At 57.7% G+C, this 15219-nt stretch overlaps 2 protein-coding genes across 3 annotated transcripts; one reads left to right on the top strand and one right to left on the bottom strand.

Annotated features, from left to right (window-relative positions):
• Positions 1–674: 674 nt before the first annotated feature.
• Positions 675–5165, bottom strand: IER2 (immediate early response 2). The gene has a single exon (XM_063701782.1). It carries the CDS (start codon positions 2387–2389, stop codon positions 1718–1720), a length of 672 nt encoding a protein of 223 aa, XP_063557852.1. The 5' UTR covers positions 2390–5165; the 3' UTR covers positions 675–1717.
• A 48-nt stretch (positions 5166–5213) lies between these two features.
• On the top strand, positions 5214–13168 carry STX10 (syntaxin 10). Of its 2 annotated transcripts, XM_004060126.4 has the most exons (8): positions 5214–5451; positions 5693–5862; positions 5997–6091; positions 6494–6556; positions 11834–11941; positions 12356–12462; positions 12555–12649; positions 12740–13168. In XM_004060126.4, exons 1-8 carry the CDS (start codon positions 5417–5419, stop codon positions 12814–12816), a joined length of 750 nt encoding a protein of 249 aa, XP_004060174.1. In that variant the 5' UTR covers positions 5214–5416; the 3' UTR covers positions 12817–13168. The 2 variants fall into 2 exon arrangements, with proteins under 2 accessions (XP_004060174.1, XP_018870985.1); XM_019015440.4 differs by lacking the exon at positions 12740–13168 and having other exon boundaries at positions 5256–5451; positions 12356–12458; positions 12555–12643.
• The last annotated feature ends 2051 nt before the right edge of the window (positions 13169–15219 follow it).

Here is a 15219-nt window from a genome sequence, read left to right as displayed (position 1 = left end):
GGCAACGCCCACAACCCCACTCCTAAACCTACGTGGGGTATATTGAAAGGGCGTTCTCCTTTCAGGGTGGTTATTCTAGAGCTGGAGAGTGACCCAAGAAAATAACTAGGGCTCTAATGGGCATTTTTAAAAACCTAATGCCGGGTGGAGAAGCTGCTTAGAGGCCCATTTCACAGATGAGGAAACTGAGGCTGCACGTCCCTGCCTGAGACACACAACGATTCCTCGAGGAAGATACGGGAACTGGGGACTAAAGAGCCCTTCAAAGCTCACCCGCTCAGCTCCACCTGAGACTGTAGGGCCCCGGCCGCAGCTGATTCAGTTTGGTCTAGGGGGTGGGGGCGAGATCTACCACCTTTCAAGGCTTCAAACTGCGTGCGATCGATCCCCAGCTCCGCTTGGGGCAGTGTGTTTAGCACTATTCTCTCAACTCAGAAAGCCCCGACCTCCCTGTCCCGGAGTTGTAGGACAATTTCAAGGGAACCCACAAATCTGGGGGAGGCGGGGCTCCACCAGTTAGGGAATGCCCGGGCAGGGAAAAGGGGGCCCAGCCCTCTCTCGCCCACGTGGTAACCGGTCAGACCGGTTCTTGGGGCCCCAGCGAGCGGCTGCCAGCCCCTGACCCTTTAACCCCGCCCCTCCCCCACCAGAGCAGAAAACCAGACAGCACCGGCTTTTTTAGTCAAATGGTTTTTATTTTCCTATCTGACATTTCTAACAAAACGCCAGGTAGACGGAGTTTAAAAGAATCCACCGCACGAAAGGTAAACAAAGCAGACCCTCAGAAACTCCCTGGCAAGGATGTTCCCCTCCCCAGGTTGGCCCAGTTTCACCAGCAACTGGTCTCAGCTCAGCCTTATGCCTTTCCACTGACACCCCCCACCCCTCCACATTCTCGTGATTCAGACCAGGAACTTCTCGGCTGATTGTGTCCGTGTGTCTGAGGGAGGGGCACGCTGGAACCTGGGAACTTACTGGGCACCTCTAATGCAGATGAGAAAAACTTGAATGTGAAACTAGATCAGCCCCCGCTCCCACCCGAAGGTGCAGAGGCGCGGGACATTAACCAGCAGCACGCGGGGGTGAAGTAACTCAGGCCACTCTCCTCCCCATTCCCCAGGGTGAGTGCACGCCCCAGAACCTCCTCCCAGGCCCCACACCCACGCAAGGCGACAGGAAGCTCCCCACGCCTGCCCCATGACGCAACGATGACCGCTTATACAAGTATGTCAGCGGAGGGGGAAGGGGAGTGCCTGGAATTCTCCGAGGTTGGAAACGCAAAACCAACTCTCGAAAAACCTTGAAAGGGCCAGCACAGCCCACAGTACAAAATGAAGTCCGACCCTGAGGAGATCTTTAAAAACAAAACAAAACAAAAAAACCACAAAACCCAAGCCTCCCTTCTCCCAGTCCAGAAGGAGAGCGAAAGGTTCACGTCCCAGTCCACTAAGACAGCACCTGTGGGCGCAGGTCTCTGCGGAAGGCGCCCGCGCCCCCGGCTCAGACTCCTCGGTGCCGTCGCTGCACACTGAAGGCGATGGCTCCCCGGGGACAGAGTCCCTCTCCGGGCCTCTCAGCAGCCCGGGCGGCGGCTTCTCTCCACGGTTTTCGCGGGCGCTTCCCCCGGGATGGAGGGGGGTGGCCTCGCCTCAGGTCTGCGCCCTCGGGCCGACGGTTCGACGCGCGCTCTGGGCTCCGGCAGCGCCGCTCGGGGTCCTCAGAAGGCCACCACGGCCCGCACGAGCACGTTGAGCATGCTGTCCGCCGGGCGGCAAGCGGGCTTTGCCTCGCACGCGGGCGGCGCCGTCGGAGGGGCCGCGGGGCTGCAGTTCAGGAGGCCGGAGAAGCGCCTCTGCAGGACGCGGGCCAGGTTGGGAAAGGCGCCCTCCGCTTGCGCCGGAGGGGGCTGCAGGCGATCGGCGACTTCGGATGACGCCCCCTCCTCTTCTTCCTTTTCTTCCAAACGGGCTTTCTTGCTCGGGACCAGTCCAGCGTCCCCGCCGTCGCTCAGGCTGCTGCTGCGTCGTTTGCGGCTGACTTTGGCGGGGCGCGGGGCACAGCAGGCGGAGGTCTCCTCGGCTGTCGGCGCCTCCTGCGTGTCCATTGGCTCCGGAGACGGGTGCTCACCGTCGGGGGTCGCTGTCTCGGCCGTGGACTCGGCTTCTCGGGGCGGGTGCAGGCGAGGGTCAGAGGGGAGGGCGGCCGGCAAGGACACCTCGGGCTCGAGGGCCTCCACCTTGGCCGAGAGGTAGAGCTCCCGGGCGCTGCGCATGACCAGCGACAGCTGCAGACTCCGGTGCAGCCGCAGGCCACCGCGCTGCATGCGGGAGTGATACATCTTCCACACCGACAGGGTCATGATGCGCTGTGCCTCCTTCTGCACTTCCATGGCGACTCGACGGCGACAGCGGCGGGGGCTCCCGGGAGGGACAGAACAGGCAGCAGGTGCACTCCGGACAACGGGCTCACTCACGCCTCTCTACACAAACCAACCCACGCAGTGACACTGCTAGGACGCTCTGCCCAGACGCCCGCCACCCAGGCCCTTTTATACCCCCAGTGACGTCACTGAGACACCCCGCCCAACCGAAGGACGCATCCGGGCTTTCCAACTCGTCGCGGCCAAACACTCCTTAAAGAGACAGAATGCGATTTACCCAGCAGGGAAAGGGGACGGGAACCCTGGCGAGGAGGAGCGTCCCCCGACTCCACGCTGAGCTTTCTGGGTGGGCTCCTTTCTCTGAGCCCCGCCGATGCATCAGCGCCTTGGCCCAAGGGAGGGGGGCCGGGGGTGGAGCTCACGGCCTACCCACATGCTTCCGTCTGGAGGCCCCAGTGGGTCGTGGGCAGCAAGTTTCCCTTCACACAGGGGAAGACCCGGGTTCCAGCCTGAACATCCCCTGTGGCCACTGTTCTTAGCATTTACCAGGTGTGTCTAATGAGTGTTTTCTGCACCAATAATCATGCTAACAGCGCTTACAACGTGCCAGGCTAGGTTAAGAGCTCTCCTTTTATCAATAATTCACCGATCCCCAGCCTCCACTCCTCGGAGGATACTGTTCTATCTGCTTCCTTCAAGTGGGGAAACCAAGGCAGAGTCACTGGGCCAATATTTACTAAACAAACAATATTTGCTACTGCTGTGAAAGGGGGCCACTGGGGCCTCCAGCTCTTGGGTCTCTAGCTTACGCCAGCCCTTGCTTGTAGGCGGTGACCCGCCCCGGGCTACGGGTTCCCGTGATTCGTACCAAGCCATTCCCCCGCAGTTTCCCGCGACAGGAGCTCCACGGGTGGGTTCAGAGCTCGCACGGCTGCGAACCCGGCGCGCACGACAGTCCCCGTGAACACGTGGCTGCCGCCCCCCAAACAAGGGGGCCGAGTTCCGTCTCCGCGTTCGGGGAGGCGGGGTTAGGTTGGGAGCTGGAAACCCAGCAATGCAGAGACAGAGCAGATAGAAAATCTCCGCCCTACCCTCCGCTACGCGCCGTCTCTCCAAGAAATACTAATTCCAATTCCTCCAAAAATAGGATGCAGAATTGTTCGAATGGCTCCATTCATTCCTGGTGCGGGCCCTTTAAGGGGTGGTGCGCCCCCCCCGCCCCCCGCCCTTTCCGCCCGCACTGGCTCGCGGCGCCTTCCCGCCACCAGCGCCCGCTGACTTCCACAACTAAATTTGGACGGAGTGACGTAGGGCAGTCGCGCGGGCCGCTTCCGGTTGCCCATATTAGGACAGGGCCCGTGATCGCCTTAGCGGCCGGCGGCGGGGCTGCCGGGGGGGTCGCGGAGGGGCGGGGCTTTGCTCTCCGGCCACGCCCCTCCCCATCCGCGACCCGGGCAGCCGGAGCAGGCTGGAGCCCCAGCCTTCCTGACTCGCATTCCAGCCGGGTGGGTGAAGAGGAGAGTTTCACTTCCTTCCCTCCAGGGGCCAGGAAGGCGTGACGCCAGGAAAGCACCCCGCAGCGGGTAGGGGCGACCTGAGGGCTCCCAGGGACGCCATCTCCCAGAGACGCTACAGAACGACCCTGCATACACAGGAGATGACCCGCTGGGGCCCCCTTCATCCCATCTCTCCCCTTCCCAATTATTTCCCCCATACAAGGCCCCCTCCCAGGTTATTCCTGACCCCTGCCCCACACTGATCTTCTCAGGCCTTGGGACATCCTCCCGTCCCGCCCTTCCCCCGCACGCTGGGAACTCAAAAGTTATTCCCCCCTAAAAGACCCTTCCCAAACTCGTCCCCATTCAACGATGGTGCCAGACTGCGACGACCTGCCGAAGACGCCCCCGTCCCCACCCCGCTAACCTTACCACGGAGACCCCACAATGACTTCCCCAGCCCAGGCGCTATCTCTGAGACCCCACGCAGCAACTCTGACGCGCAAGGGGGCGACCCTCCGAGGACTCCCTCAGATAACCCGCCCACCCTCCAGGGGAGACGAGGCCCCCTATCACTCAAAAAAAGTGCTTTCCCGAAGCTCCCCAACACACAGCGCCACTGTCACACATAGGGACGACCCTGAGTCCCTCCGCTGATATTCCTGGCCCCTACCCAGACGGAGACCCCACACACACAGAGCCCCCCTGGAGACCATCCTCAAAGCCACCACACCTCCCGCTACCCCCAGGCTCGCACCCAGAAAGACTCCACACTTCTGAAGAAACCCACCTCCACGCACGCTCTCAAAGGTGACCTCCCCCCGCCGCTGGCATATCTGGGACCCCCCACTCACGACCACCTCGCCCCAAGGCGACCTCGAGGTGCCCCCAACTCCCCCACTTCTCAGGAAAGAGAGATTGGGAGAATGCGGCAGAACTCCCCGGAGGAGCAGGCCCGCTCCTCACCGCGCCCCCGCAGGGAGAAGGGAGGACCACCTCTCCCCCAGACCCTAGCCAAACCTGACACTCGGGACGCTGGGATGGGACGATCTCCCAGGTGCCAGCTCAGGGAGTCCATGAAAAGCTTCAACGAATCGAATGAGCCCCTTCCCCAGCCATAATACCCAGCCGCCAGAGATGAGGGAGGCTATCATTATTTACATTGCCCGTGCCTGGAAGGGAAACTGAAGTTGCGCAGGAACAATCCGAGGAACTGGGTCTTGAACCGAAATTCCGAACTCGGACCCGAACAGGCCCAGACAGAACTCCGACACCGCCCCCTACGGTGCGGCACAAGAGGGCGAAGGGGCGGGGGCATGTGCACCGGAAGCTGCCTCTGCCCACAACCAAGATGGCTGCGGGGAGGGCGGAAGTGTCCGCACGCCGGGCCTCCGAGGCTTCTCTTTCTCCCCTGGCGGTCCCGCTCTCTATGGTGGCGTGACGGGGGCGGGGGTGGCGGCGCGTTCTCCTCGGTTGGGAGGGAACCAGCCCGCGAACCCAGGCCGGGAGGGGGGTTCGGCCTGGGGGGGAAGGGACTGACATGTCTCTCGAAGACCCCTTTTTTGTAGTCCGAGGGTGAGTGACAACGACGGGGGAGGGCGGAGGGTGCTCTGTACCCAAGCCAGCCAGTGCCCGGGTGTCGGCCCCAGCGTGCCCGGCGGGCTGGGCAAGGCCGTCGGGGTGCAGAGTGGGAGGCGCACGCAGGGGTATATAGGGGTCTCCGGAGTCCCCCATGCGTTTGGGTTTGCAGTCGGGGGCAGAGGCAGGCGGGAGGACCGCCTGCCCCCAGCCGCGCCCGCCGTGCCCCTGCCCGCAGCGAGGTGCAGAAGGCGGTGAACACGGCCCGCGGGCTGTACCAGCGCTGGTGCGAGCTCCTGCAGGAAAGCGCGGCGGTCGGACGCGAGGAGCTGGACTGGACGACCAATGAGCTGCGGAATGGCCTGCGCAGCATCGAGTGGGACCTCGAGGACCTGGAAGAGACCATCGATATCCTAGGGCTTTGTGGCAGGGGGTGGCATGGGAGAGCCCATTGCGGTGGCAGCCCACCTTCGGGTAGGGCTGGACCCCTAGGGACGGGGATGATATCTGGCTCCGGCCTTGACCCTTGACTCTCAGCCCACGTATAGTGGAAGCCAACCCAGGCAAGTTCAAGCTCCCAGCCGGGGACCTGCAGGAGAGAAAGGTGTTCGTGGAGCGGATGCGAGAGGCAGTCCAGGTCAGGAAAGGTCCTGCAGGCGGGGAGTGGGGGAAGGTTTGAGTGTGGTTTTTTTTTCTTTTTTTTTCTTTCTTTCTTTTTTTTTTTTTTTTTTTTGAGACACAGCCTCGCTCTGTCGCCCAGGCTGGAGTACAGTGTTGCAATCTCGGCTCACTGCAACCTCCGCCTCCCAGGCTCAAGCGATTCTTGTGTCTCAGTCTCCTGAGTAGCTGGGACTACAGGTGCCTGCCACCATACCCGGCTAAGTTTTGTGTTTTTAGTAGAGAGGGGGTTTCCCCATGTTGGGCAGGCTGGTCTCGAACTCCTGACCTCAGGTGATCCACCCGGCTTGGCCTCTCAAAGTGCTAGGCCACCGCGCCCAGCCTGAGTGTCTTTCCTCCCTAATGCTGTCCTCACCTCCAGGAAATGAAGGACCATATGGTCAGCCCAACAGCCGTAGCATTTTTGGAGAGGAATAACAGAGAGGTAAGCCTTCCTGACCCACCCTGCCCACCTGAGCCCCTGGGGGTAACCAAGCCAGATCCGTCTGTGTGTGTTCACCTGTTCCCTTTTGCGACAGTGCCCGTCCTCTCTGTGGGCAGTTGTCTTCTTGCTGTCTACCTGCCTGCACTTTCTCGGTGTGTGCACCTGAACCTCTCTATGTGTATATGTCCGTGGGTTCCTCTCTACTGTGTCCTCTGGGTCTACACTGGTTTTCTGTTGCAGTAGAGGGCTGGGGGCCTGTGTACCTATCTCCTTTCTGCTTCCATGCCATTTGTCCTGTGTGCACCTGTTTCCAGGACGCATGCCTGCCTTTTACTCTTTTTTTTTTTTTTGAGACAGAGTCTTGTTCTGTTGCCCAGGCTGGAGTGCAGTGGCTTGATCTCAGCTCACTGCAACCTCTGCCTCCTGGGTTCAAGCGATTCTCCTGCCTCAGCCTCCCAAGTAGCTGGGATTACAGGTGCCCGTCACCATGCCAGGGTAACTTTTGTATTTTTTTTTTTTTTTTTTTTTTGAGATGGAGTTTCACTCTTGTTCCCCAGGCTGGAGTGCAATGGTGCAATCTCGGCTCACCGCAGTCTCCGCTTCCTGGGTTCAAGCAATTCTCCTGCCTCAGCCTCCCAAGTAGCTGGGATTATAGGCATGTGCCACCATGCCTGGCTAATTTTGTATTTTTAGTAGAGACGGGGTTTCTCCACGTTGGTCAGGCTGATCTTGAACTCCCAACCTCAGGTGATCCACCTGCCTCAGCCTCCCAAAGTGCTGGGATTACAGGCGTGAGCCACTGCGCCTGGCCTAATTTTTGTATTTTTAGTAGGGTTTTGTCATGTTGGTCAGTCTGGTCTCGAACTCCTCACATCAACTGATCTGCCTGCCTCAGCCTTCCAAAGTGCTGGGATTACAGGCGTGAGCCATGGCACATAACTTCCTTTTTTTTTTTTTTTTTTGAGATGCAATCTCACTCTGTTGCCAGGCTGGAGTGCAGTGGCGCAATCTCGGCTCACTGCAACCTCCGCCTCTTGGGCTCAACGATTCTCCAGCCTCAGCCTCCTGAGTAGTAGCTGTAATACAGGCACATGCCACCACACCCGGCTAGTATTTTTTTTTTTTTTTTTTTTTGAGACGGAGTATTGCTCTGTCGCCCAGGCTGGAGTGCAGTGACGTGATCTCGGCTCACTGCAGCCTCCGCCTCCTGGGTTCAAGCAATTCTGTCTCAGCCTCCCGAGTAGCTGGGATTACAGGCACCCACCACCATGCGTGGCTAAATTTTGTATTTCTAGTAGAGACGGGGCTTCAACACCTTGGCCAGGCTGGTCTTGAACTCTTGACCTCGTGATCCACCTGCCTCGGCCTCCCAAAGTGCTGGGATTACAGGTGTGAGCCACCACGCCCGGCCAATTTTTGTATTTTTAGTAGAGACAGAGTTTCATCATGTTGGCCAGGATGCTCTCGATCTCCTGATCTTGTGATCCACTAGCTTCAGCCTCCCAAAATGCTGAGATTACAGGCGTGAGCCACCGCGCCCGGCCAGCTTCCTTTTTTTTTTTTTTTTTGAGACGGAGTCTTGCCATGTTGCCCAGGCTGGGGTGCAGTGGTGCAATCTTGACTCACTGCAACCTCCACCTTCCGGGTTCAAGCAATTCTCCTGCCTCAGCCTCCTGGGTAGCTGGGACAACAGGAGTGTGCCACCATGCCCAGCTAATTTTTGTGTTTTTAGTAGAGACAGGGTTTCCCCATGTTGGCCAGGCTGGTCTCGAACTCCCTACCTCAGGTGATCCGCCCCCGCCTTTTCATCTGTGCATGCACCTAACCTATTTAGGTGCGTGCACTTGGCCTCTGAGTGTATCTGCACTTTCCCCCCTCATATCCTAATATCTGCTAGTTTCCTCTGTAATGTGCCTGCCGTGTGTGTGTGTGTGTGTGTGTGTGTGTGTGTGTGTGTGTGTGTGTTTCTGTGTTTCTCCTAACCACCTCTGTCAGTCCATTTTTTCTCTTGGTGGTCTCTGTTGATATTTTTCATATGTTGAGAACCACCAGCCTTTCTCTCTCCCTCATAAGCGTACGTGGGGTCGGGGAGGGTGGGGGACTGAGGCTTCTCCCAGTTTGTCATCCCATAGCAGTGCCCACGTGCCTTCCAGATGTGCTGCCTTGGGGGAATTCAAGTCCAAACTCTAAAATACATCTGTTGGAGCCGGGCACGGTGGCTCACACCTAAAATCTCAGCACTTTGGGAGGCCCAGGCAAGTGGATCACCTGAGGTCAGGAGTTCGAGACCAGCCTGGCCAACATGATGAAACCCTGTCTCTACAAAAAATACAAAAATTAGCCAGGCGTGGTGGTAATCACCTGTAATCTCAGATACTTGGGAAGCTGAGGCAGGAGAATTGCTTGAACCTGGGAGGTGGAGGTTGCAGTGAGGCGAGATCACACCACTGCACTCCAGCCTAGGTGACAGAGCAAGACTGTCTCAGACAGACAAACAAACAAACAAACAAACATCTGTTGGGCCAGGCATGGTAGCTCACGCCTGTAATCCCAGCACTTTGGGAGGCTGAGGCAGGTGGATCACTTGAGGTCAGGAGTTCGAGACCAGCCTGGCCAACATGGGGAAACCCTATCTCAAGTAAAAATACAAAAATTAGCCGGATGTGGTGGCAGGTGCCTGTAATCCCAGCTAAAATCCCCCCAAAAATAAACAAATAGTAAAATGTGACATTTACTAGCATTACTATGTGTTGGGCACTGCTGTAAGTGTCCCCCATCAATTAATTCTTTTTTTTTTTAGTTTTTTTTTTTTTTTTTAATTGATCATTCTTGGGTGTTTCTCGCAGTGGGGGATTTGGCAGGGTCATAGGACAGTAGTGGAGGGAAGGTCAGCAGACAAACAAGTGAACAAAGGTCTCTGGTTTTCCTAGGCAGAGTGTTTGTGTCCCTGGGTACTTGAGATTAGGGAGTGGTGATGACTCTTAAGGAGCATGCTGCCTTCAAGCATCTGTTTAACAAAGCACATCTTGCACCGCCCTTAATCCATTTAACCCTGAGTGGACACAGCACATGTTTCAGAGAGCACAGGGTTGGGGGTAAGGTCATAGATCAACAGGATCCCAAGGCAGAAGAATTTTTCTTAGTACAGAACAAAATGAAAAGTCTCCCATGTCTACTTCTTTCTACACAGACACAGCAACCTTCCGATTTCTCAATCTTTTCCCCACCTTGCCCCCTTTTCTATTCCACAAAACCGCCATTGTCATCATGGCCCGTTCTCAATGAGCTGTTGGGTACACCTCCCAGATGGGGTGGTGGCCGGGCAGAGGGGCTCCTCACTTCCCAGTAGGGGCGGCCGGGCAGAGGCGCCCCTCACCTCCCGGACGGGGCGGCTGGCCCGGCGGGGGGCTGACCCCCCCCACCTCCCTCCCGGACGGGGCCGCTGGCCGGGCGGGGGGCTGACACCCCCACCTCCCTCCCAGACGGGGCGGCTGGCCGGGCGGGGGGCTGACCCCCCCACCTCCCTCCCGGACGGGGCGGCTGGCCGGGCGGGGGGCTGACCCTCCCACCTCCCTCCCGGCCGGGCGGCTGGCCGGGCGGGGGGCTGACCCCCCCACCTCCCTCCCGGACGGGGCGGCTGGCCGGGCGGGGTGGCTGACCCCCCCCCCACCTCCCTCCCGGACGGGGCGGCTGGCCGGGCAGGGGGCTGACCCTCCCACCTCCCTCCCGGACGGGGCGGCTGGCTGGGCGGGGGGCTGACCCCCCACCTCCCTCCCGGACGGGGCGGCTGGCCTGGCGGGGGCTGACCCCCACCTCCCTCCTGGACAGGGTGGCAGCTGGGCAGTGGGGCAGAGGCGCTCCCCACATCTCAGACGATGGGCGGCGGGGCAGAGACGCTCCTCACTTCCTAGATGGGATGGCGGCCGGGAAGAGGCACTCCTCACTTCCCAGACGGGGTGGCGGCTGGCAGAGGCTGCAATCTCCGCACTTTGGGGGGCCAAGGCAGGCGGCTGGGAGGTGGAGGTTGTAGCCAGCCGAGATCTCACCACTGAACTCCAGTCTGGGCACCATCCAGCACTGAGTTAACGAGACTCCGTCTGCAATCCCGGCACCTCCGGAGGCCGAGGCTGGCGGATCACTGGCGGTTAGGAGCTGGAGACCAGCCCGGCCAACACAGCGAAATCCGGTCTCCACCAAAAAAATTCGAAAACCAGTCAGGCGTGGCGGCGCGTGCCTGCAGGCACTGGGCAGGCTGAGGCAGGAGAATCAGGCAGGGAGGTTGCAGTGAGCCGAGATGGCAGCAGCACAGTCCAGCTTTGGCTCGGCATGAGAGGGAGACCGTGGAAAGGGCAGAGGGAGAGGGAGGCTCGGTATGAGAGAGAGACTGTGGAGAGGGAGAGGGAGCAATTAATTCTTTAAATCCTCATTTCAACCCAGGAAACACGGATTCTAGCTCTTCCCATTTTATTTTATTTTATTTTTTTGAGGCAAGCTCACTCTGACACCCAGGCTGGAAATGCAGTGGTGCGATCTCGGCTCACTGCAACCACCGCCCCCCAGGTTCAAGCGATTCTGCTGCCTTAGCCTCACAAGTAGCTGGGATTACAGGCGTGTGCTGCCACACCTGGTAATTTTTTTTTTTTTTTTTTGAGAGAAGGTCTTAATCTGTCACCCAGGCTGGAGTGCGGTGGTGTGATCTCGGCTCACTGCAACCTCAGCCTCCCAGGTTCAAGTGATTCTCCTGCCTCAGCCTCCCTAGTAGCTGGGATTACAGGCACCCGCCACCAAGCCTGGCTAATTTTTGTATTTTTAGTAGAGACGGGATTTCACCATGTTGGCCAGGCTGCTCTCAAACTCTCGACCTCGTGATCCATCTACCTCGGCCTCCCGAAGTGCTGGGATTACAGGTGTGAGCCACTGTGCCCGGCCCAATTTTTGTATTTTTAGTAGAGATGGGGTTTCACCACGTTGGCCAGGCTGGTCTCGAGCTCCTGACCTCAAGTTATCTGCCCACCTCCACCTCCCAGAGTGCTGGGATTACAAGCATGAGCTACCATGCCCCATCCTGCTCTCTGCATTTTACAGATGAGGAAACTGAGGCACAAAGAAGCCAAATGATGGGGTCTCTGGGTCACCTTGCTAGTAAGTGGTGAGTGGGGAATGCAGGCTGTCCTGCCCCAGAGTCTGCCTCCCTGACTTACCACCGTGGGGATTTGCCCCACAGGCCCTGCTGTGAGTTGGGGTCTCTCCCTGAGCCTATGTTGTGTGCCCCTGCAGATACTCACAGGCAAGCCAGCTGCCCAGAAGTCACCCAGCGACCTGCTGGATGCCAGCGCAGTCTCGGCCACATCTCGCTACATCGAGGAGCAGCAGGCCACACAGCAGGTTTTGGGGCCAGTGGGGTGGATCCTGGGAGGGGAGAGCCTTGCAGACTGATCTGAGGTCTGGGGTCCCTTTTTGTTGTTGTTCTTGATATGGAGTCCCGCTTTGTCGCCCAGGCTGGAGTGCAGTGGCGCGATCTCAGCTCACTGCAACCTCCGCCTCCCAGGTTCCAGTGATTCTCCTGCCTCAGCCTCCCTAGTAGCTGGGATTACAGGCGCCCACCACAATGCCTGGCCAATTTTTATATTTTTAGTAGAGATGGGGTTTCACCATGTTGGCCAGGCTGGTCTCGAACTCCTGGCCTCAAGTGATCCGCCTGTCTCGGCCTCCCAGAGTGCTGGGATTACAGTCATAAGCCATAGCGCCTGGCCTTCTGGGGTCGTTTTCAACAGCATCTCCCACCCCTTCGCTCTGCAGCTGATCATGGATGAACAGGATCAACAGCTGGAGATGGTGTCTGGGAGCATCCAGGTTCTGAAGCACATGTCCGGCCGCGTTGGGGAAGAGCTGGACGAGCAGGGCATGTGAGGCCAGGACCCTGGGGGTGGGCCAGGGGCTCTCGGCCGCCCTGGTGTGTCTGGGCCGTCTGGGGCTGATGCCATCCTGTTCTTGGCAGCATGCTGGATGCGTTCGCCCAAGAGATGGACCACACCCAGTCCCGCATGGACGGGGTCCTCAGGAAGTTGGCCAAAGTATCCCACATGACGAGTGGTGAGTCCCCTCGGGGGAGGGGTCAGTCCTGGTGGGGGCAGGTTGTAGGTGGTACCCTCTCCCCGTGACCCCTGACCTTCTTGTTCCCAGACCGCCGACAGTGGTGTGCCATCGCCGTGCTAGTGGGGGTGCTTCTCCTCGTTCTCATCTTACTATTCTCTCTCTGACCCCAGCCCTCCCTGGCAGGCTGGTCCCTTAAGCCTGGGGAGCCACCAAGCACTTTGGAGCTGGCCTCGCCCCCTAGCAGGAGAGGGTCCCTCCTGGGTAGCTGGAGAGTAGAGGGTCCCGCCTGGGGAGCTGCCCCCATGGCTCTCCCCTAGAGCCAGTGGGACCCTTCAGGACCCTGGGCCGGAACCACCACCACTGGTCCTGTCTCAAGTGCACTTAGGGGGTGGTGGAGGCAGGGACACCTGAGATACACCCGTCTCCATTTCCAGTTCCAGGACTCCAAAGCCATTTGCCCCTGTGCCTTATACACGTGCCAACCTGGAAATAAAATGTCAGCCTTTTTTATACGTATTTGTGTCGTGCGGTGTGTGTTGACTGCAAATGCGTGACCGAGCCCTGATTGGGACTCCCATTCTAAGCCACTGCTTGCACAAGTGCTCCAGTGTGTGTGTGCACGTGTGCGTGTTCCGGGTTTCTTTTCTTTTTTTTTTTTTTGAGACAGAGTTTCACTCTTGTCACCCAGGCTGGAGTACAGTGGTGCAATCTCTGCTCACTGCAACCCCCACCTCCTGGTTTCCAGCAATTCTGCCTCAGCCTCTCAAGTAGCTGGGATTACAGGTGTGTGTCACCACACCCAGCTAATTTTTGTATTTTTAGTACAGATGGGATTCCTCATGTTGGCCAGATTGGTCTCAAACTCCTGACCTCAAGTGATTTGCCTGCCTCAGCCTCCCAAAGTGCTGGGATTACAGGCGTGAGCCACCGCACCCATGTGAGTCTTTTTTTTAATGGTTTAGGTTCTCTTGATCTTTTTATTTTTATTTATATTTTTTTGAGACAGAGTCTCGCTTGGTCGCCCAGGCTGGAGTGCAATGGCGTGATCTCGGCTCACTGCAACCTCTGCTTCCTGGGTTGAAGCGGTTCTCATGCTTCAGCCTCCTGAATAGCTGTGATTACAGGAATGCTCCACCACACCCAACTAATTTTTTATTTGTAGTAGAGATGTGGTTTTGCCATGTTGGCCGGGCTCGTCTTGAATTTGAACTCCTAACCTCAAATGATCCGCCTATTTCAGCCTCCCAAAGTGCTGGGATTACAGGCATGGGTCACTGTGCCTGGCCTATTTTGGGTTTGTTTGTTTGAGACAGGGTCTCTCTCACTCTGTCTCCCAGGTCGGAGTGCAGTGGCATAATGATGGCTCACTGCAGCCTGGAACTCCTGGGCTCAAGGCAGCCTTCCACCTCAGCCTCCCAAGTAGCTGGGACCACAGGCACATGCCACCTCGCCTGGCTATTTTATTTTTGTAGAGACAGGGTCTCCCTATATTGCCCAGGCTGGTCTCAAACTCCTGGGCTCCACTGATCCTCCTCTCTCAGCCTTCCAAAGTAATGGAATTACAGGTGTGAGCCACCATGCCTGGCTTCTATGTTATTATTTGTTTATTTATTTATTTTGAGATGGAGTCTTGCTCTGTCACCCAGGCTGGAGTGCAGTGGCGCAATCTCGTCTCACTGCAACCTCCACCTCCTGCATTCAAGTGATTCTCCTGTCTCAGCCTCCTGAGTAGCTGGTATTACAGGCACCCGCCACCACACCCAGATAATTTTTGTATTTTTAATAGAGACGTGGTTTTGCCATGTTGGCCAGGCTGGTCTTGAACTCCTGATCTCAGGTGATCCACCTGCCTCGGCCTCCCAAAATGCTGGGATTACAGGCATGAGCCACCGTGCCCAGCCCAGTTACTTTAATCTTGTGTTATCTTTGAGTCTATGGGGACCCACGGTGCATCCATGGTTTTTCCTACTTGATAGAACCATTTGTCCTTTTATATTCTTGGGACCCTCTTGTCCACCCAGATATTTCCAATACCAGTTAAATTTTGTGATCTCTTTTTTTTTTGAGACGAAGTTTTGCTCGTCACCTAGGCTGGAGTGCAATGGTGCGATCTTGGCTCACTGCAACCTCTGCCTTCCAGGTTCAAGCAATTCTCCTGCCTCAGCCTCCTGGGTAGCTGAGATTACAGGTGCACTCCACCACGCCCAGCTAACTTTTGTATTTTTAGTAAAGACGGGGTTTTGCCATGTTGACCAGGCTGGTCTTGAACTCCTGGCCTCAGGAGATCCATCCGCCTCAGCCTCCCGAAGTGCTGGGATTACAGGCATGAGCCACCGCGCCCTGCCGATCTCTTTTATGTTCTTTTAATACATGAATGCTCTTCTGAATGCGGCGTGGTGTGTGTATGGGATGTGTTTCTGGGGCTTGGCATATCAGCCACGGCACAGGCGGGCACCGAGTGAGCCAGTGTTGCTGTAAAATTGACAGAGCCACAGCTCCCTTTTTTTTTATTGAGATGAGATCTGACTCTTGCCCATGCTGGAGTGCAGTGGTGCCATCATAGCTCA

The sequence above is a fragment of the Gorilla gorilla genome, chromosome 20 (genome assembly GCF_029281585.2).
Source record: "Gorilla gorilla gorilla isolate KB3781 chromosome 20, NHGRI_mGorGor1-v2.1_pri, whole genome shotgun sequence".
NCBI classification, from domain to species: Eukaryota; Metazoa; Chordata; class Mammalia; order Primates; family Hominidae; genus Gorilla; species Gorilla gorilla.
This window is presented reverse-complemented; position numbering and strand designations above follow the sequence as displayed.

Excerpts from the sequence above, each read along its gene's own strand:
- IER2 (XM_063701782.1), bottom strand. The coding sequence starts at position 2,389 with ATGGAAGTGCAGAAGGAGGCACAGCGCATCATGACCCTGTCGGTGTGG.
- STX10 (XM_004060126.4), top strand. The coding sequence starts at position 5,417 with ATGTCTCTCGAAGACCCCTTTTTTGTAGTCCGAGG. Across the intron at positions 5,452-5,692 it reads CCCTTTTTTGTAGTCCGAGG|CGAGGTGCAGAAGGCGGTGA; the intron begins GTGAGTGACAAC and ends CCCTGCCCGCAG. Across the intron at positions 6,557-11,833 it reads TGGAGAGGAATAACAGAGAG|ATACTCACAGGCAAGCCAGC; the intron begins GTAAGCCTTCCT and ends GTGCCCCTGCAG.